The 25,597-nt window shown below is 44.7% G+C and overlaps 1 protein-coding gene across 2 annotated transcripts; it reads right to left on the minus strand.

Annotated features, from left to right (window-relative positions):
* On the minus strand, positions 1 to 23,599 carry NFE2L3 (NFE2 like bZIP transcription factor 3). Of its 2 annotated transcripts, XM_075922181.2 has the most exons (5): positions 22,259 to 23,599; positions 10,988 to 11,158; positions 9,589 to 9,678; positions 8,739 to 8,846; positions 1 to 5,102 (listed from the first exon to the last, which is right to left on the minus strand). In XM_075922181.2, the coding sequence occupies exons 1-5, from the start codon at positions 22,763 to 22,765 to the stop codon at positions 3,894 to 3,896; spliced, it is 2,085 nt and encodes a 694-aa protein (XP_075778296.2). In that variant the 5' UTR covers positions 22,766 to 23,599; the 3' UTR covers positions 1 to 3,893. The 2 variants fall into 2 exon arrangements, with proteins under 2 accessions (XP_075778296.2, XP_075778295.2); XM_075922180.2 differs by lacking the exon at positions 9,589 to 9,678 and having other exon boundaries at positions 2 to 5,102; positions 22,259 to 23,594.
* Positions 23,600 to 25,597: the final 1,998 nt, after the last annotated feature.

Genomic DNA, 25,597 nt, shown 5'->3' on the forward strand with positions numbered 1-25,597 from the left:
GTGGGCACCATGGCACCCGCCAGACCATTTGTGTGCTTGCTGAGTGATTGGGGCTGGTCCTGCCCCCAGGTGCGCAGCACATGGGCGGTGCCGGCCCCTGGGCATGTGGCAGTTAGGTGGCCCTGCCCCAGATGAGCGGTGCGAGGGCTGTGCCAGCCCCAGGGCTTAGTGTATAGGCAGCGCTGACCTGGGTGCACAGCACATGGGCGCTGCTGGCTCCAGGTGCACAGCACATGGGTGGTGGTGGCCCTGCCCCTGGGATCACGGGACATTAGCTGTTCTGACCCCGGTCATGCGGTGTATGGGCGGCACCACCCTGGAGCGTGCAGCACAGATGTGGCGCCAGCCCTGGGAGTGCGGCACGTGTGGCCCCAAAAGGTTGGACCACTGGTCTAGAGCTCTGGGAGGGCTCTCTCCCAGTGCAGGTTACATGACCATGCTGCTACATTAAAGTGCTGGCGCAGCTACACATTTATTTATTAAGGCTTTGGCTACATTTACAAGTCAATATAGATTGATGTGCAGCCTCTTAGAATACATAAATTAGCCATTTACTTTTTCAGTGCTTCCCTTCACCAACTAAGCTGCAAAGTGCAAAATATTTGGTAAGGTCACTGACAAACTCCTATTACAAATGGCTGTCAGACTTCCAAAGCCCCCCCTGTAAATGAAACATTACTGCCTAGTCTTTTTGCTTTTTAGTTTTGCAGTGCCTATGAATCTTTCCATGATTAACAGGTACAAAGGCTTACACAGATGTAGAATTAAGTGAATTGTCCTACTAACACATGAATAATCTTTGCAGAATAGGCTTTACTTTGCAACTCAACTGTTTAAAGTAAAAAAATGTAGTGACTTGATTTTAAAAAAGGCAGCTCAGCCTAAAAATATATAGACGGCTAGCTATGGAGTTCTTAGAAGTGATCTACTGAACAGGAAAATTTCAGAAAACTTCAACTGACAAAGTGTTCTCCATGTAGCTTATGTGCTCAAGGAGAGGTGACAGTTGTGCACTAAAAGAACTTGGGATATATACAAGAAAAAAATCTTTAGCTGTATAAATACAATGTGACTGAAATGTTGTACAGGAACAGACTATTACCACATCACAGAGAAAGTTTTGTATTCTGAGGAAAGCATGTGGTTTTACAAAACATGTCTTGATACAAAGCTATCTGTGACTAATTTCTGTAAATGTTAAGTGCAGCAAATTTAACCATGTAGATTCACACCATGATAGGCATTGATTGATTTATATATTGATTATAACAAATTAATGAGGTAAGAATGAATAAGAGTGGATGCGGTATGGTTGTGGAGTAGACAGAAGAGGCAAAGAGGCAAAACATCAGGAGACCCGATTGCGCAAAGTGACTATGGGACAAACATGGAAAAAAAGCATGACTAAGAGTAACTCTGTGTGTGCTACCCAGAGAAAAGTCTGATGCAGCAGTTTCGGAGGAAAGTTTTACATAGCAGTTTCTCAGTGAATCATCAACAGAGCTACTGCTTAGAAGTGTATAAAGGTCCTTCGCGCCAGGGTATCAGTGAGGATGAATCAACAGATGCTGAGGCAGTGCATGCATGGCCATATCTCCAGCCTCTTCCAGCTACTATTAGGGTTGGCCACCTGATAAGGACGCTTGTGTGAGTGCTTGAAAAGGGGAATAGAATATATTGCAATTACATGCAAGCGATCTTAACCTCTTTGTTGATATATAAATACGGAATAAAACTAATAAGAATACTATCATTGTGCCCTCAATCCTTCAGCTCTAAGATCTCTGGAGCGGTCTGATCACCCACACCCAGAGGGACAGACTTATAACAGCATCTCTCATCTTATTTCTCTTTGAAACAAGTCATTTTGGCTTTTCCTTTTACATGTTTGGTACAGCACTGTTGAGTTATTAAACAGTGCTGCTATTGTGTAGTTGTACCCTCAGGGAGCATGGGATCAGCAGGCCCCAGCTGACCCCAGGCTCCACATGGCACTGTTGATTTGAAACACCCTGCCTCAATATTTCAAAGATGCAGTGTCGCACAGCTGATCCTGGGCTCAGCTATGCAGTGCTGCTGCTTTGAAGGTACCCCCTCTACCCTCCCCTTTGCTGCCTCTGATAGAGGCAGCAAGGGGAGGAGGGGCGGGGAGGGGAATCGACTAGGCGACTGACTGTCCGATAAGCATTTGCTTATCGGATAGTCTACTAATCCTTAACATCCTTAATGTATACCATTTGAGACTGTGCTACATGTATGTGTGTCTGTTTTTCTTGGATACCAGATGGTCACATAGCTGCATTCTGTTTCAGATACTTACACTTCAGAACTTACCCCAAAATTGTTACCTTTTATCTCAGCATTACATATTTGTATAACAAAATATAAGTGACCCATTATGAATAAGGATGCCTTTTGCACACTTCATGGCACAAATACATCTCCATGTTAGTTAAACCTAGAATGTCTTCACTCTAAACAATTTAGCTGGTCACAGCATGATCATAAGTCAAGTAAAATATTACAGTTGATTTTACCTATGTGGTTTGAGACACATTCTTGGCAAATCTGACTTTAAAAATTCTGTTTAAAAACAAATTAATTGTGCTTACAAAAGATTAATTTAAAACAACCAAGAAAGTGTTTTTTCTTTAGAGAAAAGGCAAGTTATCTAGAATGAAAACCTACCTGTCAGAGGAAATGCCTGATTCACCATTGTAGTTTTTCACTTTTGCACAGAAAAGTCAATGGTGTTACACAGACATAAGTGTAATGTGGTATTGAAACAGGTACAAACTATTTCAATATGTAATTAGAGGAAATGACAAGTATAAAATTAATGAGCAATCCAAGTTTGCTTGAGTATGAGGGTATGTCTACACTGCAGACTAAAGTCAAATTAAGATACACAACTTCAGCTACGTTAACTGCCTGCATAGCTAAAGTCGAAGTACCTTAATTCTACTTTTGGTGCTGTCTACACAGCAAGAAGTTGAAGGAAGAACACACTTCCCTTTCTCCTTGTGAAATTAGTGTTACAAAGAAGCCCATTATTTCAAAGTAAACATGAGTTATTTTGAAATAAATGTGCAGTGTGGAGTGTGTGTGTGTGGGCGCGTGCATGTACATACACTTATGGGGGAGAGGAAACGTCTGAATAGCCTTCAGGGCCTCTTCAGAAAACAAAGGAAAGAAGCATTGTTTTACACAAGTGCAAAAAGTATACTTTACATCCACAGAAATAGGAAAAATACATAAAACCACAAGGAATTTAAGCCAAACTTTTATGAATCTAAGTCTCTTGCTTTTTAAAAAACTCTGCCACTGCTAGCAGACTAAATCAAAATTTAAGGTCACTTTATCTGCCAAGAGTCATGAATTTAGGGAGAAAATACATTTTTCCCTCCATTTGCAACCAGTGTCAATTTTGTACTTTTTTTGGCATTCATTCTACAAAATATGGTTCCTAGTTCCAGTTATGACAACATTTACATACCCTCTATCTGGTCCCTACAACCCTTTTTCCATATAGTTCTATAAGTGCAGTATTGCAAATACTGTTGTGCAAACTAATTTAAAGGCAATAAATTCACACTAAGTAGAAATGCTTCTTCCACTGATGGCCTGGTATCCTCTAGTAACTCTACCTTTTGTTACATCTCAGCAGTTCAATCGGACTAGCAGCTTTTTACCGTTGTAGCTTCTAATGGTTGACAATTTACTATATTTACATAAACCATTCCAATAATTAAAGATGCAAGCCATCTGCATAAATCTCATATTACACTTTGGGTCATTTTTCTTTTTTAAAAGGTCCATATGCATTCTTGGCCATTTATGCCACTATCTTCAATCTCACTCTGTCAGAATGAATCCTAAATAATTTAGCAATTTTAATATTTTTGTTTCTGTCCTTTTTGGTTATCTTGTTTCTGTTCTGATGTGACCAGTCTCTTAGGTATTATCAAAATGCGGCCATTATTATTGCAATGAAGAGCATAGTGGCTTGGATTAACAGGTCTGCCCTGGTCGTCCCTTAACCTACTGAAAATTACATGATAAAGATCATTTAGCTTTTGCTTCATATGGCTAATCGATTTACTGCACTGAGATTTCTGCTTCTTAAGTCTTTCTTTTTGGGCTTGAAGATTACACACATCATCTTCCAAGTTCAGGATCACATCTAGTTTACGTTTGCGGCAGTTCTGAGCAGCAACCTTGTTTTTTCCTCTTCGCCTTATGTCACGCATAAGCGATATTTGAGTATCTGACAGATAGAACTTTGATAACATGTTGCTGAATGCCTCAACAGGCGCGCAGACAATTTCGTCTACAGAAAATGGAATTCTCAGGGCTCTCACGCGGCGTTCATCAGGGCTCAGATATTTATTTGTGCTATTGAGGCACCTGCCCTTTACTCTTTCTGATTTCTCAGAGGATGAAGGATAATGCTCAGAAGTGGATGCTAATTCATTTGACAGATGATTGTAAGTGTGATTATGAAGAATATGTTGAAGTGTGGTTTCCCCACAATAGTTTGAATCACGTTGATAGCCCAATTGGCAGTGTTTACTATGCTCTGGGTAATGACCCCCTACAGCTCCTATGTCCTCGTGTGAAGTATATTCTGTATCACTGCTATATCCAACAGCACCTTCATTGCAAGTTGAAACAGATGATGAATTTGAATTGTTTGAAGAGGCTCTGCTGTGGCTTGAGTTTAAAGAAAGTCCAGAATCTGAGTCCGGTTCTTCAAAGAGCTGAGAGACTTCCATCTGCTCAAAACCTTCTTCTAGTGCTAAGGCCATTAGATTTATCTCATCAAATATGTTTTCATCAAGATCTGAAAGAATATCGTGGTTTGTTAGGTTCCTAATGTCAACAGATGGAAATAACCCCAAATTAGTCCCATTAAGCAAGGATTCAGAATTTGTGTTGCTAGAATTTAACTGCAGAAAGGACTCTTGTTGCCGTACATTCCTTATTTCTGGGTTTGCCCAAGTGCTGTGGTTTGATCTCAGTAACATTGCTTCATGGAGGCTGACATCATGGCTAATCGCGTGGGTCAAATTTACACTGTACTGAGAGGAGGAGGAATTTTCCTAAAGAAAAAAATATACAGAATCAGGTAACTTTTCAAATTAAATACTTTTAATTTCCTCAGCTATATACATGCACATTTTTTTCCTTCACTATTATCCATACTAGTAGAATCCATAACAGCACTAAACTTTGTTACCTGTTGTGGAAGAACTATTTCCTACTTGTACACAGATCCTATCTAATTTACCATTGTAGAATTTTCCACAGATGTCATCCTTTAAGAATTGTGCTAAAAAAATTGAGATTAAAAACCATGTGTGATGGGGTGTGCACATCCTGCACTGTAGCAGAAGGGTTAAAACCCTGTGGGTAGAGGAAGTCCTGCCCCCCTCTCCCAGAGTGGGAATGCTCCAAGTGTTGGGGCAGTATAAAAGACAACACAGCAGCTTTGTCTGGGCTGGCCAGCAAGGGAGAAAGATCTCCAGCAGGAGCTACTGAGCTGCAGCCACCAGTGACTCAGATAGCAGGAACCAGAGCGCCAGGAGACTGATGCGACACAAATCCTGCAGAGTCCTAGGGAGATGATGCTGCCAGGAAACTAGAAGATCCGGCTGCTACGTAGGATGCTAACCCAGCTGAAGCGGTAAGAAGTAACCCAGGGAGGGTGCAGGAGTGGCCTCTCCCACACAGGTATCCTCAGTGTGATTTGGCTGGATTCCCTGCTGAGGGAGTGGCAGACTGTTCTGGTGCTCATACAGCCTTGGGTTGGGAGCTGGAGGAGCAGGGAGGGCCCAGGTCCCCCTTCTAGGGTACTAGCCCCAACCCTGGAGACTCTGGCCCTTAGGTCTCACTGCCCTGAACAAAGGGCTGTATACTGACTATTAGGCCATGTGAACCTGAGCCAAAGTCTGTCTAGAGACTCAGGTTGGTAAGGTATCCTTCCCTGTGCACGGAACTGCTTACAGATTCTAGATTAGGGAAAGATGAGGGAATGGTAGAGACGGCCAGCTACCTCATGGCCAATCTGGCAGCGTCCTAATCTGGAAGAGGCTCCCACTTGAGACAGGGAGTGCATATGCTGCCACACCATGTGTTTAGCCCCCCATCATTGTGAAACTAACAAAAACATGAGCAGCAGAGTGCAACCAATACTAGCGATGTTAAATTTAGTTTAATCGACTAGTCAAAATGTGGGGGAGACGCAGTGGGGTTAACTCCTCGCCCAGGCATGCTCTTAATACATTTAAAAGGCTGAAACACAGTATGGGGGACCCCGTGTGAGCTGATTACCGGCTTGTGCCAGGTCACCTCTGCTGCTCTTCTGCTTTTTAAATGTATTAAGAGCTAGCAGGATAGAATGGCGCAGCATCTGAGACTGGGCGAGAGCATGTCTGTTGTTCTGCCTCTCATGCCTCCTGCAGAGACAGTGCTGGGGGGGGGGGGGAGGAGAACCGGCTTTTAAGCTGGCTCCCCCCCCTTGCAAGGGGCAGGGGGAGAAGCGACTAGTTGCTTACATCCCTAACCAACACTGTGTTGTCTTCTCAAATGTGCCAACAGCTTCAAACAAGCTGTGAGAGTACCACATTCAGCATAATGGCTTGATAAATTGTCCTGTTTAGTTTTAAACTGTCCTTTAGCTATTTTACTGATCATTCTAGAAGACATGTCTAGTCAACTGGTGTCTCTCTGTCCCTGGTGATCGATACCCTAAAGAGCCTAGCCAGCATGACAAACCCCACCAAAAAGCCATAGTTAAGTTACTGTGTGCTTACTGGTGCTATATTGACGTGTGTTGCTAGGACTGCTTGGAGTCTGGAGGCCTGTCACATCGCTCTTTGTGTTTTAGCAAGCTAGGTTACCCTGATTCTTCCCTACTGAATGGTGGGAGAACAAATATGACCTTCTGAGTACCTGGGGTGAGTTGTGAGAAGGTGCTGAAGGACTACCAACATTCTATTAGTTTAACTTGTGTCCTCCCTGCGAAACAGGCAAGGTACCAGTTTGAGTGAAAACATCATTTGGATTTTAGCCTATACATCAGGATGAACAGCTCAAGTCAGATGGGTGTGTGGGTGGACTGGAAAGGTATTGGGGCAACAATGAAGTTACAGCTCAGATTAACTATGCAGTGTGAAGACATCTTTAAATTGCCTTCCATAACATCCACTAAAACCTCCAACTGTCCTCTTTCCTGTCGTCAAAACCTCCAGTTCACTCTCTATCAACACCTTCAAAATTTTATATTTATATACACACACACACGTATTTATATATAAAACTTCTCAAATTTCCAGCTAACAGAAAATACAGGGAAGCAAAATTGAATTACTCATTTTCATACTGAATTCATTATCAATATTTTATCTTTCAACATAAATGAAGGTGCTACATAACTTCCAATTTTCAAAAGCTAGAGTTCCAAAGAATCCAGGGACCTTGTCATAGCAGTTAGGTCCACACTGTTGCAGGGTACACAGGCTTTGGTTATGTGTCATAGCTTTTAACAATACAAAATAATTACAAAAATTGCAATGTCATGTTTGTTGACTTAGAGTCCAACACTCACTGTAGAATAGATGGTTTGATTTTTATCAAATCCAAGTTCAAAAAATAAATAGTCTTAAGACTAACTAAAAGCTTGTCACTTTAAAAAAAAAAAAAAAAGCTACGTAGTTTAAAGTATGTGCCCCTGGATAATTTTATCATTTTAAACCCCATTTTCTTACTTTTTTGGGGGGGACGGACCCTTGCTGCAAAAGACCCAGGCAAACCGGAAAGACCACACTGCACCCTCACTGCACACAAATATTAAATGCAAAATTAAAAAAAAGTCCCCCTTTTAATCTTTTTGTTTCCTGCCAAATATTGGTAAGATTCATGGAACATTAGACACTAAATATACTTTCAAATGTAAAGTATGTTTGAGAATTTAGATAAACTCTGATTCCTTTACAGATTAATTTATATACAATGCTTGATTGTGAATACATCATGGTACATAAATATAACACTTTTAATAAAACATTAAATAGGATTTCTAAAGCATAAATTATTAGCTTAGAAATGGGGAGAGACCGTTTTATCTAATAATGAGGTTTTAATATTTTGCAGGATCACAATCTGTTGTTCACAGATTATTTGATCTGTTTGCATTCTGAAGTTATGATTGTCCCAATATTTTGCACATTGTAAGGGCTGTTTTTTGCTTTCAGTTATGTAACTGCAACCACCTTTGCAAACAGTGGGATTTACAAACACATAACAGCAAAATTAGACCTACAATCGGTCCAGTTACAAAACCAAGTTTGGAGCTAGAAAGCTGGATTTGAAACAGAAAAGTATTATGAATAAAGTAACAAGCATATAACTGGTCAGCTCTACCAGAAAAGAAAATTATTAGGTAATGAAGTTCTGTCTAATGGCTATTTATGGAGATAGTAGGAAGGATATGTTTGTCAATTGACATATGCCTGTGTTCATCATCTGGATGGAGCCAGCAATATTCTCCACCTCACGAACTATGAAGTGTATAGCAAGGTGTCCTCACAATTCAATGCTACATAGTTTCATTTATAAATGAAACTATCAGACGGCAGTTCAGTAAGCAAATAATCTCAGATGCACTTGCACAAGTCAGACGTTTGTGTATTTTTAGAAGAACAATATATATACACAAAGTTCTCTACTACACTTACCTGTAATTCAGGTGATAAAAGAAAGTCCTGCCATATATCTTCTACAGCATTATCCTGTGCTAGCCCTGCTGTAGACAGGGAGGTAGAACTGGTGTTTTCAATTATGCCCTTAAAAGAAACATGGACATTTTTTCAAGATCTGTTGCTTTAAAAAAAAAAATGTTAGAAATGAATAGGCCCCCAGTGACTAAATACAGACTGTGATGATACTGTCAACATTTGGTAATAAACTGGAAAAAGCATGAGTATCCTCTTTTATATAGATATTATCTGGGGTGCTGGGAAGAAGTGAAATTTTTAGACAGTTTTCAAGTAATAAATTATGTAATTTTAACGAATTCCGGAAGCAGATAATGACTATACTAAAAGATAACCATCAAGACAGCTTTTTACAATAATGTTCAGATAAATTACTGAACTGATTTGGTGACATGCTCTCTGCTTATTCTTTAATTAAATGGTCTATCTCAGGGTTGGTTACTAAGGCGATGCTGCACCTGGTGGACCACCGCTGCTATATTTACCTGCACCTCCGCAGGTATCGGACAATCGCAGCTCTCACTGGCAGCCAATCGCCATTCCCAGCCAATGGGAGCAGCGGGAAGCGGCGCAGAGTGGAACACCACTTCCTGCCACTCCCATTTGCCAGGAATGCTGATCTGCAGCCAATTAGAGTTGCAATCGCCCAATACCTGCAAAAAGACAGATAAATATAGCAGTGGAGGCCCACCAGGAACTAACCCTGACAGACTGGATCCAGCCCATGGGCCAGTATTTGCCTATCTCTGAGCTAGTCCAATTATCCTACTGTATCAGTTATAATCCATTGCTAATACATCTGTGACTTCACATTTCCCTCTAGTGCATTTTCTGTCTGTGAGGACAGGAGCAGTAAATAGTCCTCCAAGAGGGGAGAGGAATCAATGGAATTTCTGTTGCTCTGTAGTGGAGGAAACAGAAACATTTTGAAAAGTGCAGGTTTTTTTAGACACCAACAAGGAGTGAAGTAAGGGCTATGGGAGATGGGAACACAACCCCTTCTCTGCTAAACACAGAGAGAGAGAGAGCTCCTTCTCACCACTTTTTCCTCCCACTCTTGTTTCGGTTGGCTCTAGCCATTGGATAGAGATGAGTACAAGTCAGCTAATGCAGATTCAATAGGCTTGTAATTTTGAGCAAGAGTATGGGTTAGGGTTTTCCATATTGCATTCTCAGCTTTCTATCACATCCCCACCATCGAGCGGATGGCACACTAGCAGTTAGTGGCATTTCTAGTTGACATTTTAGGTGGAACACTGTAATCCCATTAAAATTTAAGGTATCCCTCAATCCCCTGATGTGGCTGACAGAAGTACAAAAGGTGTATTTGCTGCTGCTTTAAAACAGTGCAACACAGGCTGATGCCCTGGACCTTTTGCCCCTGCATGGATCCTTCAACTGGAAAAGGAAATGCTAAAAAGGGCAAAATGATCCCACAACTAAAAGCATCACACTTGACCCACAAATGGAGCAACTGTGTTTCCTCTTTGATGACGCTGCACCCACTACCCTTCACGTTTGAAGCCTCGAAGTACAGTGAAGGTTGAAAACAGTCTGGGTAGTGACTGGCAGGACTGCGGGCAAGAAAACTGGAAATTAAATTCTCAGGAGCAACCTTTTATTACAGATTGCAGGGAGACAGGCCAAAAGTGCCCTACTGATTTTCAATCCATGCTTTAGTGTAACTAGACTGTACCAACCATAATGTAATCCCCCTCCCCCTTCAACCTACAACAATGCTTGGATATTGGCAACCAAGTCTTCCAAAATGTAATCTTCTAAGGACCTAGGGACCAATCCTACATTAAACACTAATCCTGTGGGTATAAAACTCCATCTATCATTACCTAAACCACAGTAAAGTGAAATCAGCATCATTTAGCATCCTTGTCTCAAATTGATGTGCTTAACTTTAAAACTGTAGAGAGGAAGTCTGCTGTCTTCAGAACTAGAGTAACTAGAATAGAATAAAAACTAATTTTAAGATGACTAATTTTGAAAGGATTAGGACGTTTCAAGGGGAAACCATATTTGTAAAAATAGCCTAAACTTTTGAGAAAGAGAATGGTAATGTCGTATTTACAGAGTATCATCCAGACATTGCCATTTTACTAATAGCATTCACAGAATGAATGACAGTAGGACAGCTACAATAAACCATGTACCCCAGGTCTGAGAGTTGTGTGGGTTTTTTCTATCATTACACTTACCTCTGTGCTAGAATCTATATTTTCTGTCTCTTCCCCCTCATTTTCAGCCTTTTTTTCATTCTCTTCATCATTCACTTGCTTTATCGTCTCCTCTTGTGATTCTGATTGTTCACTTCCTTTACGCAGAAAACAGCAATCCAAAACTTCCAGACCAGTTTTCAAATCTGTGTCCTAAAGTGTCAGAAACAAAAGTGTATTAACACCAAACATAATCTTTAAATATATATCCCTATTTAGTTCAGCCATATTATATCATTTCCAGTGAAACATATCTGATGTGTGTGCACACACACGAACATACGTGCACCCCTCCTGCCCCCATGTTTCCCAGGCCTGGAATAGGGGCAGTAGTGAGTGGTGCAGAGACCTCCTGTGGGGGCATCCCCAGGAGCTGAGGGGAGGGGCACAAGGAGGCCTCCCAGCAGGGCTCCCCAAGCCTAGGCAGGAGGGAAGAGGCTGTGCAGGCCTGCTGGCAAGGCCACACAGGACAGCCTGGCCATGCTGGGGGGAGCCACCTGTGGGCCCTGAGGGCTGTGGTGGGGCTTCCCTGCACCAGGGTCCAGTGCTGGGGCCGAGGCCTAGTGGCGAGCAAGATGGTAAGCCCCATTTCCTGGCTAGCCACTCTCTTCCTGGTGTGGCTTCCCTAGTGGTTACTCTGTAGTACAGCTGTTGCTTACGCATGCTGCCCCCCTGTGATGACTGGGCAGTATCGTGTCCCTCCGATCAGCTCTCCCTTTCCATGTTAAAGAAACCAATCAAATTCCAGGCACTTCCTGTTTTCCTGCCCTGACCTTGCTCTAAGTTAGCATAAGAGGAAGCTGCATTCCAAATTTGGTGGTCCTAGCTCTTACTGTTTAGGAGGAGTTCTTGAACGAATGGACACACAGAAGGACAGACTCAGACACCTAAAATATATATTTTAGAGAGTTTGTGCATCTGTCAATGAGTCCGTCCTTCTGCGTGTCCATTTGTTCAAGAACTCCTCCTAAATGGTAAGGGCCAGGGGGCTAGCCAGCAACTGTAGCACCATCTTCGCAAGCATAGGCAGACCTGGTGAGCCCCCTTTCCCCCCAGACCTCCCACCTCTGCTCTGAACTCCCATGTTCTACCCTGGGCCTGACTCCTGCAACCCTGCACTGAGCCCCCTCACACACAGCCCTCTGCCCTCACTTCTGCACCTCCCCATTACCTGTGCTGAGCCCCTGAACTCTTGCTCTGACTCCTGGACCCCCACCCCCACTAACCTCCTCCTTTGAAGGACCTGAACAATGCCAGGTAAGTTTTATAATGTGTGTTTTATATGAATTTATCATATAGAAGTGTAATAACATGACAAGCTGAGGATAAGACTAAAGTAGGACAGAACCTGCAAGTGTAACACACTAATGTATGCTATATATCTTCAGCTTCATATGGGGATACCGAGCCTCCTTAAGGTATACCTAGACATTCTTCTGCTTCACGCACCAGCAAGGGGTAATTGAATTGCAGAGTGCTGCAAATGATGATCTGCAATTGTGTTGGCTATAAAAGCGAATCTATTGTTTTTTAAAATATACAAACATGCTAAGCAGTGACACACAAAACTTATATGAAATTGTGCAAATGGTGATAAGGCAGTAAGGGGTTTGCCATTGCTATTACAAACCATTCCTTTTCCATGTAGGCAAAGGGGGAAGGGAAGAGGAGGGCTCAGAAGAGTTACTTTTGTAATTGTTTATACCTAACTTAAAACTTCATTGCATGGTGAATACGTTGTTAATATATTCCATCTCAGTGTTCTATTGTGGAATGATATCCAGAAGACAATGAAAGCAAAAAGTTTTCAATATTCTAAAATCAGAATAATGTTGTTTCTGGTATTTGAGAAGAATGGTTAGCAAAAGCCTACATACCGGAACTCTGAAACGTGAACTAAAAAGATAATGTCTACAATGGATAACTCCATTCTGTAGAATGAAATGTTCTGCCCAGCAAAAAGTTTCCCATTGAATAGCAAGTGTTACCTTGTTTGTTCCAAAACTGTATGCTGGGCTGAAGCACCATGAAGTTAAGTTTAAGGCTTTGTTGATCCCCAAACTGTATGCATTCTCCAGTTTATTCAGTTTTCTCCTGTATAAAAGCTTTTTCTGAACTTCAAAAACTGTCTATTTATTAAGTATAACTTGATGCAAAACACAGACTCAAATCATTTGATAGATCAATAAAGCAAAAAAGAAAGACACAGTATTTTAAAACACACTAAATGTTCTTGGGAAACAAAGTTAACTTAGGACCCTAACTTTTCCATGCCACTTTTGAAAAAGTCACAAGGGAATTTTAAAAATAACCTTTGTCAATGGTAAACAGGAATCAAATCCATTAATCAAGTCCTCTGATGCAAGTCTTTGTCCAGTAATATATAATGTACAATTCCCACATACTAATAAGGAGATTCAAATATAACTGAAACTGAAAAAGTAGACTATGTTAAGCTATGTGGAACTGATCAGAGAACTTGCTTCTCATGAACAAACATCGAGAAGCGATTTGTTTTTCCAAACACTTGTAAATTTGTAAATATATTTTCCCCTTGATAGTAGTACACCACTGGAAAGTCATTTGGAACATGAGATTTTTAGTTTGCACTTACTAAGGTATTTTTCCAGCACATGCTTTATATGAGTTCAGTAGTGCAACTTAGGACAAATCTCAGCTCCCATTTACCACTCTTTAACACTGTAGTAACAATATGGACTTAGTTCATAATACTTTGCAATCTTTAAACATCAGTTAAAGGAGAAGGAGAAAGAGGCCTCATCTCAGGTCACAGCAGACTCTTACAATCCAGCATGCACTGCCTTTCCACCCATCATTGCTTCTGAGCATGCATTTCAGTCAGATGTTCCAAACTTGACCCTTGATTATTTGTAGACATTGTTTTTATTTCTGGTTATTCTCTGTTCATTATATTTCATTTTAAGCCTTGACTGGAAATACTCGCTCCATTGTTGTTGTTAATCTGTGTGTTGCTTTGCTGGGGGAGGGGAAAATGTCCCTTTTCCTCTGTAAAACTATAGATAACATCCATTTTTGTTTTTGATAAAGTTAAAAGAAAACTGTAGCTTGAGAAATCTGTTAAGTGAACACACATTCTCTGTCCTGTTAAACTGGTATGCATCCCCACAAGTTGAACATATCTATTTTTACTATGCTTTGATTAAATAATAAATCTCAAGCTCTCTAGATTTTAATATCTCCCTCTCATACATCTCTCTCTGATTACTGCTGTTACTATTAAAGAAAGCTTACCGTAAACTCTCTAGTATAATGCACACCTATGTATAATGCACACCTACCTTTTAAACATCAGAATTCTGGAATGAACTGAGCTCTTATCTATAATGTGCACCCCCATTATACTCATGATTTTACGGTCCCGCTCCCACCTGCAGGCTCGCCCGGGCAGCGGAGTTTGGAACCTGCTCCCCGCCCAACTGCTCGTGCTGAGCTCGTCCCTGCGGTGGGACCCCTCCCCCCCCCCCCCCCCCCCGCCGAGCTGCCCCGCCCGCCGGCTCCTCACCTTGTCCGGGAGCCTGGCTGACCTTGCGCCTGCCAGGGGGGACCCCTGCTCAGCTGCTGGGGTGCCACGCTGACCTCGCGCCTGCTGCGGGAGCCCCCTGTTCAGCAGCACGGTGCACCAGCAGCTGAGCAGGGGGCCCCGGCAGCAGGCGCGAGCTCAGCGTGGTGCGCCGGCAGCTGAGCAGGGTGCCCCTGCGGCAAGCGCGAGGTCAGCTGGGCAGGGGGCAAGGTCAGCCAGGCTCCGGACAAGATGAGGAGCCGGTGGACGGGGCAGCTCCCTTGTCCAGGAGCCTGGCGGGGATGGTTAGGTAAAAACTTTACAAATTATCTCCTATGTATAATGCACATCCCGGTTTTAACCCTTAAAAAATGGGAAAAAAGTGTGCATTATACTCGAGATTTTACGGTATATATCAGTGGCACACTAAGGGTGGGGGTCTGAGTGGTTATCATCAAGGCCCAACAACCCACACCCACACCAGCTCTGACCACCCAGTGCTCCTGCAGAGATCCAGGGTTGGGACACTTGTCTTGCTCCTCCTACCCGACAAACTTGCTAAGGAGCAATAATGGTACATGGGGCTTATAAGCCCCTGATCTTACTATGGAGTGTCCATGGAGCACGGCAGGGCACAGCGGGGCAAGCACCCTGACCCTGTGCTCCCCAGCAGCAGCGCTGGGTGGGTGCAGTGGGACATATGCCCCAACCCCACTCTAGGGGTCCCCTCCCATCCCAATTTATCCTCTCCAAGGCTGGTTGGTGGCCCAATCTCTCCTGCCATACTCCCCAACGCCTACCCACCATCAGTGCTCACTCATCTGAAGTCAGGGCCCACCCAACTATCCCTTTCTGGCTATGCCACTGCTAGATCTATACTCAATTATACAAATTGTTTGACATCTACTTAATCTGGACTAAAGGGAAACACGTATCCAGTCAGTTCTGTACATTCATAATGAACTAAAACATCTCCCCCCCACACACACCCACACCCAATCACAGACACAGACACTTAAAGTCCTTTGAAAGGGACATTATCCTTGGAAATATAATCACAGTTTAAAAAATTTGGAAGATAAAACTGTCGCGCTGGAAATTTCAGGATTGTCACTATCAGACTGCCTTGGATTACAAATGTTATGTAATGTTGTATCTAGGCATTAAGATTTCTAAAAATTAGTCAAATTACTTAGGTTAACTGAATATTACATCTGTGGCTTCAAATACTGACTCTGTCTAACATCTGTTATTATTTCCAATATCTCAATCCTGAAACCCCCTCCTTCATCCCACCACTTTGCCTCTGCCCCGAGCTCCCCTTTGCACCCAAACGCCTTCCCAGAGTTTTCACCCATCACCCCCTCATGCACCTCAACCCCCTGAGCCTGGCTCAGCTCAGAGCCTCTCCTACATTGGCCCCCACCCAGAGCCTCTCAAACCCAACTCCCTGCCCCAGCCCAGCAAAGTGAGTGAGTATAGGGGAAAGTGAGCAATGGCAGGGCAGGGAGAGGGGAATGGAGTGAATGGAGCAGGGCTTTGAGTAAGGGACAGGGTAGATCTTGGGTTGCTCTTAAATCCAGAAAGTGATTTTGGGCATCCAAAGATGTGAGACTACTGGTCTAGCCCAATAGGAATCATGGAATACCAAGAAATAATGAATGTTGTGAACTGTACAAACACAACAGCTTGTTTGTTTATTTACTATTTTCTTCTACCCAACCGATGCATCTCTTGAAACCTTATTCCCTCCTGACTTCTCTTCATCTGCTACTTATGACCAAATTAACAAGAGAAACTTTTGCTAGAATAGCAATATCAGTTAGGGGTTGCTTTTTGACAACATTTCTAAACTAACAAAAGCCCTCGGCTGCTTCTAGACTGGCATGATTTTGTGGAAATACTTTTAACGGAAAAGTTTTTCCGTTAAAAGTATTTCTGCAAAAGAGCGCAAAAGCGTCTGTGCCCAATCTAGACTCGCGTTTGCCATCGGGCTTTCTTGGACTAAAAATTAAGGTGCCTGTCTACACTTATCCCTGAGCGGAAGCGTCAAAGTATTTGCGCAAGAAGCACTGAATTCTTACATTAGAACGTCAGCACTTTTCCGCAAACTCAAGGGGCCAGTGTAGACAGCTGGCAAGTTTTTGCGCAAAAGCATTTGCTTTTGCGCAAAATCTTGCCAGTCTAGACGCACCCCTCATGTAGTTGCAGTAATATCAGCATAAGAAGGCTTTCGCAGCTATTATTTTGCTCATGGAACCGCTTTACACTATACAGGCTTATACAAGCACATTTTTTGCCAGCATAAGTTGTGTCTGCACTTTTAGTGTAGACCTGGACTGATTCTTAGCTCCTCCATTCTGCCTCCTTTGCCTCTATTCTTAGATGTGATATTGAATCTCAAAAAGTTAATCCTCACTCAGCCTGTCTCCTTCCCAGCTACTGTCCCATCTTCACTTCTCACCTCCTCCATACTCCGGCTGCAAGTCTTTTCCTATTTCCTCAGTTTCCTCTCATACATTTCTCTCATCGATCTGAAATTGAGTTCCAGCCTATTGACTCCTCTGAGACCATTCTAAGTTTTCTGCCAAGTTCAAGGACCTTCTCTAGCCTCATTTTGCTCAAGACGTCCGATTCTGTTGACTATCAGTTACTCTCTCCTCCTTGGGCTTTTGTAATTCTGTGGTTGATATGATTGTATGGTATCCCAGAATAGCTACCCTGCATCTACACAAGCCACCCATTATTTCAAAATATTTTTCGAAATAACATGTTATTTTGAAATCTGGCACTGTGTAGATGTGCCAAATTTCAAAATAAGCTATTTTGAAATAGCACAAATTGCATATCTTATTTTGAGTTTAGGGTTCTGTGTAGACGCACCCACAGAGTGCCTCTGGGCTCCATCGTTGGTTCCCTCCTCTTCCCTTTCTCCTGCAACACCATACCCCTGTGCAACCTCAGCCGTTCTCATGTTAATTATAGTCTGTATGCTCACAACACCACTATCTACCTGTTCCCTCTCCTTTCCCTCTTTGCTCAGTTCTACAATCTGCAGATGTCTCTGGAGAGCCAGGAAGAAATATAATCCATGACTCTAGTGAGCAAATGCTGTCTTTTTTCATGGGGGCTATTGAAGTTTTTTTTTTATCCTCCCCAATTAGCAGTGTCTCCTTCCACATCTATCTGCTGTAGCGAAAGTGCTCTTCTCTGACCACTGCTCTGATTGGGGCACTTTCTCTTTGAATCACTGATCCTATCAGCTGATCTGCTTCTATATCAAATTCAGACTTCGTTGACCTCGCCTTTGTTCCTGTCTGCATTTCATCTCCTGCAACTTGCCTCCCTGGCCTCTGCCTCCCTGGCACGCCTTAGCACTTTCTTGACTCCCTCCCATAAATATCTCTTATGCACTTTCCACACCCAGAGAAAGCACCCTCCCATCCTAAAGACAGGATAAGAAATAACAGGCTGAATCTGCAGCAAGGGAGATTTAAGTTAGATGTTGGGGGAGAAAAAAAATCTACCTATATGGGTAGTTATGCTCTGGAATAGGCTTGCAAAGAAGGTTGTGCAATCCCATCATTGGAGGTTTTCAAGAACCAATTGGACAAACAACTGTCCAAATCAGAGATGATCTAGATTTAGTGGGCCCCTGCCTTAGATGGGCTGGACTTGATGACTTCTCGAGGTCTCATCTACCCCTGCATTTCTATGCTCAGATACTGTTACCAGCAATATGAATTTTTAAAAAAATGCATTACAAAATCTAAATCTGCATTATTTCACTGAAATTATAGCACTAATTTTTAAAAAAGGTATAATATACAAATTAAGCAGCTCTACTTCCATGTAAAGTCTTTAAATAATTTTAAAATTCAGGGTCAGGTTATACCCATACAACACCTCAGTTCCCTCAACAGCTGTTGCCTTAAAAAAAGGCAGCAGAATTTATTGGGTACTATTAACAGGCCATATATAATTCCCCTACAATAAGATCCTCAAACAAGGAGTTGTAGATAGTTATGAAAACAATATAATTACTGAATTAGTACTTGCTTCCCTTACTTTCATAATTTATAAACAATGTAATTAAAGTAATGATTAAAGCAGGCATTTCTAAATTGTACGCATCAAGTCAGTACTTGCAAAAGGTACCAGACAAGCATAGCCCCAGAAAATGGAGCGAAGCTACATAGCAAGTCCAACTGGGGCAGGGAACATAGCTTTTCCTGACACTGCCAATGTGCCTCTCCCAGGAGTTGGACATAATCCTATAAAGGAATGCATCAGGAGGGAAAGTTCAATGCCCACTCAGCTCTTCGGCATCTCTGCCAAGCCTGCCATCTAAGATGCTGCTTAATGCCAGCTGTACCACTCGTTTCTGTGATACAACTGACCACACAGGTAAGTAGTCATCACAAGACTCCATACCCCATTGTCAAACTTCTAACCCATACAGTCCCTGCCTGTTTCTCTTGAATGAAAAACAGCAATTCCCAATTAATTCCTTTGAAAAGCAAGTTCTACTCCAATGCTAACATCCTACTCTTGCAAACCACTTATACACTGAGTACTTTACGTATGTACACAGTCACATTGAATTCAGTGGGACAACTCTCATGCATAAGTCTTTGCAGAATGAGACCTTAGCTTGTGAACTTCTTTCTTGGATTGTAAACTCCTTGAGACAAGGTTTTGAGACTTGAGACTTCTTGCGTGTCTGAGGATAGATGCTATTGCAATATGAATAGTTAGAATGACACCATAACTTGCTGGGCTAAGATCTTTAACACTCTACATTAGTGTTTCTTAAATTGTGTTCCATGGCACACCGCAAGGCAGTCGGAGGTGTGCTGCAGAGAACAGAATTCAAAATGGCCATTCTTAAAGGGGCAGGCGACCTTTTTTTTTGCTCAATAACTTTCCCCCAGCCTTCTCCCCCCCCCCTTGATACCTTCCTTCCAACCCTTTTCCCCCCTCGATCTCTTTCCTCCCCCCCCAACAAAAAATCCTTGGTGTTCTCCATAAAAAAAATGTACTGTTTGGTGTTCCTCGGTCTTAAAAAGTTTAAGAAACACTGCTCTATATTCACATATTTTAAGGTATTTTTGGGAAATGGGTTGCACTAATTCACTATATAAAATTATAGAACAATCCAAAGTATTGTATAGGTTGAATCTCTCTAATCCAGACAAGGGATGTAAAATCCTGTTTAATAGGTTGACTATCCAAGCTGGAGCACTCACCCTCTCTCTTCCTGTGGCAGGTGCTGCAGGGCTGCTCTAGCCCTCGGCAGGCAGGGAGCTGCTCCAGCCCCCACCGGTTAGCCATTCACATCCCTAATCCAAACTTCCCTAACCCGGCAACACTTGTGGGCAGGCATAATCAGTGACCTCATAGGGTGGTCCTCGGCTGGAGCGCTCATGGAGAAAAAGTGGCAGGCTGGAGCCAGAAGCATTGCTGGACTATGGAAGAATGGAGCCCTGGTGGGCCTACCGGCTAGGGCAATGGAATTCCAGAGACTGGTGCCCAGGTGAGCCAGAGCAGCAGAGCACTGGTTGGGGCAGTATTGACATTTGGGGTTCAGTTTACTAGTCTGCATCTCAACCACTCTATACTGTAGGGAAGTAGGGCTTCATAGAGGTCTACAGCTAAATTAGCACAGAAAATGAATCATCCCTCACTCCAACACAGTGAGTGATCCCTTTAGGTTAGGGTGGAGAAACTAGTTCTACAACTACCTACAGAAATAATACCAACAAATACAGTACAGAATCATAACCAGGCTAATCCTTGTGCAAAATCCTAATAAGTAAAACAAATTAAAAGTTTATTTGTACAATATGACTATACATAATAATTAGAGAGCATCAGTTGCTGCTGATCACTGAACTCAAGTTATTGAAAAATATCTTGGCCCTTGGAGATTAAAATCTAGCATGCAAAAGTATGGTCATCTGAGTATTATTTTACTTTAGATTTCAAAATATGTCAAAGATGTTCGTACAACTCAGTTATTATTCAATGATTATATTATTATTAGTAGTAGTAGTAGTTATTATTCATAAACCACAATTTATAAAATTAAAACTCAAAGCACTGTTTCTCCAAAAATTACACAAGTAACTTTACTCCTGAGTGTAGTCCCATTAAACTGAACAGCTTTACTCACATGCATGTAGTTACACACATGTGCAAGTATTTTGCAGGATCAGTGCTGTGGATTAAATAGTTTGCTATAGTTACTAAACAGATACATATGGCATATGTTTATAACTGAATAATCTAACAAACTGATCATCATTACCAGGTACAATTTGTTTTAACTTGACTTATCTCCCTAATCAAATATTTGTAATAAATCAAAGACAGTTTGAAATGTTTTATAGAGCACTGGTGAAACTGGAGTTCAGCTCTGACACAATAAAATGGCCAAGATTTATGGAGACAATATATTATAATATTGACAGCACCAGCATTTAGATAGTGATGTACATATGGTCCATAGTTTTGATGGATCATGGATACATTACATTTAAAAGTGTCCACGTGCAACATTAAGAAAATACTTAAAACAAAGGCCCTAATCCTGCAACCCTGATTTCAATGGCATTTAAAACAAGTGAAGAATTTAAAATGAGCACATGGTTACATCTCTTCAGGACTGGATCTCATGGGTAGTCCTGTGTCCCTGCTTATTTGGCTAAAATCTGTCCTCTACTTGCTGACCCAGTTGATCACCTGCTTTTGTTAGACAATTATAACCTCCCCAGAGCCAACATTATAAGTAATGTAGGCTAAATAAAAAAGTAATCGGTGTATACAGTTATATTGCTCCAGCTTCAGTAAAGTAGATAACGAGGTTCCATTATTTGTGTACTTTTTGAGCGCACAACCAAGATGAAATCATTTGGAATTTGAGGTCTTTTTACAGACAGCAGAAAAATTTAAGAAGCTGTCTCCTTTTCCTTCTCTCTTCTGTTACAGGATGCACAGTAGACATGATTAAATCTACTGTAAAAAAGCGGAAGAGCAAACGCATTCCCTGGACGCAGTGGGAAAACCCACCAGTCTAGACATACCCTCTGTCTCCAAGGAGTGAGGGCAGTATCTGCCTGCACCTCAGCTGGGACATCATGAAGAAAAAAAGAAGCATTTTTAGACCCAGGCTTCTTGGAAATTCAGTGCAGCTGTGTCAAACACTGGACATTTAGAATTTGTCTCATTATAGGGCAGGTGCAAGTGAGAGCATTCTGATCCAACCCTAAATCGCTTTTGGAACAGCCAGGATCCCGCTGCCAAAGTTTGTGTTGTGGGTGTGCCTGTGGGCCAGCTGGTCCCAGCATTCCAAGCTCCTCCCTAATAGTTCTGCAACTCCATGTAACACCTCGTTATTTCATAAGCAGGAAGGGGAGTGTTTGTGTGGTGTGTGAGGAGTCTCTCGCCGTGAGTGCATTCTAGAGGTGGGATGGAGACGTATTGTTTAGTGAGAGTCCCCCTCCTCTCCTATGTCTGGGGAGCCCCCCGGCACGCGGGACTCCAGCTCTTCCTATTGGATCTGCAGATGCTCACTGCCCGCTTTCACCCGCAGAAAATGCTCTAAGAGGAGGCAGGTTCCCCCATACCACCTCCCCGGCTCTGTGGGGCCCCAAGCTACTTCCCCAGACAGGGAACGTTGCGCTGTGCGTCCTCCCTCCTCTGCCACTTACCTCTAGGCTAGGACAGTCACTTCCCCCCGGGGTGGACTCGGCTTCGGGGGCCGCTGAGACTTCTCCATCCCTTTCCTCCTGGGCCTGCAGGCTGCTCCCCCGGGAGGAGAAGGGGTAGCTGGGACCCTCCTGGGCACTGCTCTCGCTGGGGCCATCTCCGCCGGCGCCACTGACGGGCGAAGAGGGGAGCGCCCCATTCCCCTCCCCGGTTGCCACGGCGTGCACCAGCCAGGCCTCCACGCGGGTGCTGGGGATGTAAGGGGCCCCCAGCGCCCGTACCTCCCGCAGCAGCCGGTCCCAGTCGCGATCAGGGCACTTGGGGTGCGGAGGGCTACTCCCCGTAGCCCGGGCGGCGCCCGGCGGGGCCCACCCCGCGTGGAGAGTCTCCGGGGCCCGGCGCAGGTAGAGATCCAGGTCCACACGCAGCCCCGCCAAGCTGAGCAGGAGGGTGACCTGCAGCAGCAGCAGCCCCTCCTCGGAGCAGCAGCGTCTAGCCAGGGACTTCATCGCCGCTCGGGCAGCTCCTCCTCCTGCGGCGCGCCAGCCAGGGGAGGCCGGGACCGCACGTGTAGGCCGGTTTGTGCCGGGTAGGGAAAGAGAAAGCGGACAACGGAGCCCAGCGCCGCCGCTTCGGCTTCCGCAGCCAGCCACAAAGGGACCAGCCCCCTCCACACCCTCCGCGCCACGCGAGGCTCTTCCCTAGGGCGGCGAGGGGACGGGCTGGGGGCACCCCACGCTGCTGGAGCTAAGGGATGCTGACTGGAAGCGGTTTCCATTATATCCAGGGCTTGCAGTTTGGGTCAGCGGCTCTCAGCACCCCGCCCCTAAGTACCAGCCCCCTTGGGTGCTGCCACCCACCTACCCCTGGATCCCACCATCCAACCCTGGCTGGGAGGCAGGTAGCTGCTGGGTGTGGGGAGGACGGGGCTGGGAATCTCCCCCGCTTCAGGCCGGTGCAGCGACACAAAAACGGAGAGGTTTCACTTTTTGCCTATCCACCGGCCGCCCCAAACGGGGGTTACAGCCCGGTGGTTTGTACAGAGCTGCCCTGCAGGGAGCAGCTCCATACAAACCACCTGCATGAGCTCAGAGGGCGCCTACTGACCAGCCCAGCAGCAGCGGTATGTGCATTAGAAACGCGGTCACTCCAGCCCCGCAGGCTGGTTCCCAAGAGCACGGCGGCTGTCGACCTGTCCTAGGCTTTTTCCAGGGCTCCCCTGCCCCACGACTCGCTAGGGAGGATATTCCCCAGCGGGACGCTTTGTTCTCCTGTGCCTTTAACTCTGCCTGGGCTGGCTGAGGCTGCAAAAGCAATTGTGGCTGGTTAGTCCCGGGAACCTCAGGGGGGGGGGAAGCTGCACGAGGGCGGGGCGATACATACAAACTTGCGTCTCTGCGTCCTCCTGAAAGGAGGAGACTGAACAGGCCGGCGAGCGGGGAAGGGACACGCAAAGCTTTCTGGGGATTGAAGTCCTGCGCCAGCGTGCACCGATCCCAGCTCTGCGTGCGCGGCGTGGATTTTTAGTCCACCCGCGCCTCACGGGCTACTCTCTGCTCGTGTTCCACTCGGTCACACGCCCCTCCCCAGTGCTGGTACGTTAGCAGCGAGGCGTGGCTCAGCTGCGTTTGCCAGAGAAGCAAGAAGTCACCTTCCCAGATTCCATCCGTGCTAAGTGGTTTAGCCTTGTATTTATTGCACGCCCTGTGTGCTGCATTTTGAATTCACACCAACCCCCTAGGAGCTATAGACTCACTGATTTAAGGGAGAAGAGCAAACACCACGTTAATTTAACGAAACAGGTTTACCATCTTGCGGCATAACACTTTCATTTTACTGTAATATTGCATTCAAAGTTGGGGGGGGGGGGGGTTGGTTGCCTTTACAATTTTAAAAAGAAGGGACAAAATAAGAACTGCTAAATACAGGGATGAGTAATACTTTTTGGTGGGGAGAGCGGTTACTCCCAGATTTTGGAAAGGGGTCAAGGGCCACCCTTTTCTGTGGAGGAGATGCAGGGTCTGGGATGGTGCACAGAGTAAGGGACTGGGGTGCTGGAGATGATGTGGGGACTGAGAGGGAGTTTGGGCGACGGAGGGGGTTGTGACCTGGGGCAGAGGTTTTGGGTGTAGGGTCCAGGAAGGGGTCTGGATGCAGGAAAGGATTCTGGCCTGAGGGGGGGGTACAGAATCTGGGAAGGAGTTGTGACCTGGTGCAGAGGGTATGGATGGTGACCTGGGGGAGGGAGTTGGGGTGTCAGAGGCAGGCTCTGTTGGGGTGCTAACAGTCCTGTAGCACCCCCAAGGTAGACTAGGCTCCCTGCCTGCTGCAACCCCAGCCCACTTACAACTGCAAGGTGCTCCCTCCATGTGGCTCTTGACTCTGGGAGGAGGGAGAGGCTTGTAGGTCCCCTGGCCAATCTTGCAGCTCCTACTAGCTGGTTGTTTCTGGCCAATAGAAGCTGAGAGGGTGTGTGGGGTCAGTTCTGGCCAATAGGAGCTGAGGATTGGGCTGGAGGTGGGGAGATCACACAAAGTCTTTCCCTCCTTCCAGAGTAAAGCCTCACACCTAGCAGTCTTCAGCTTAAACCAGCAGCTGCTGTGTGCCTGAGGGTCCTGGCATGGGTCCGCAGGCCAGATCTGGTATCTTGCCCACTCCTGGCTTAATCATAGGGTGGTCATGTTTCCCTATGCCGAACATGGGACACCTGGTAAAATTAATCAAGTGAGTTCAATGGCAATCAGAACTAGGGACCACAGACAAACAAATTAACATCAAGTTGACTGTGCTCCAGTTAAAAAGAAATACTGTGTAGCTGGAATCTTTTTAATTAACTTATCTTTAAGCTTTGCCTGGGGAGAAGTTACATGACCCAACCTTCCCTGCTCAGTGCTTTCCACCCTCCAGGTATGGCTAGGCCCCTGGGTTGGACCTGCCTCTCTTGGTACCACATCTTCTTGAGGCAATATGTGGGGGACAGGCAGGGTCACAGGCCTGCGGGGGAGCCCTGGATGCAACCCACATCCCTGTCCGTGCCCCGGAGCATTGAGCACACCAGTTTGGGGTGGGCAGATCGACCGTCAGTGCCGTTGTCATACAGGTAAGTCCCGGGGGTGTGCGGGGGGAGTGCTGCACTCCATGCCCTGGGGCAGGCAAGACTCCAGGCTGGGTCACCCAGGGGTTTGGGCCATCCCTCCCTTGCACAGGCCTGCTGGTGGGGGCACCCTGATGCGTGCATGTGTGTGTGAGGACAGAGGGCATCATGGGTGGGGGCCCCCCTCAAGGGAGCACGCACTCCCTTGTGATGTGTTCCCCTGTGTTTCCCCTGCCTTATGGGATGT

This window comes from Pelodiscus sinensis, chromosome 2 (genome assembly GCF_052426305.1).
Source record: "Pelodiscus sinensis isolate ZL-2025 chromosome 2, ASM5242630v1, whole genome shotgun sequence".
NCBI classification, from domain to species: domain Eukaryota; kingdom Metazoa; phylum Chordata; order Testudines; family Trionychidae; genus Pelodiscus; species Pelodiscus sinensis.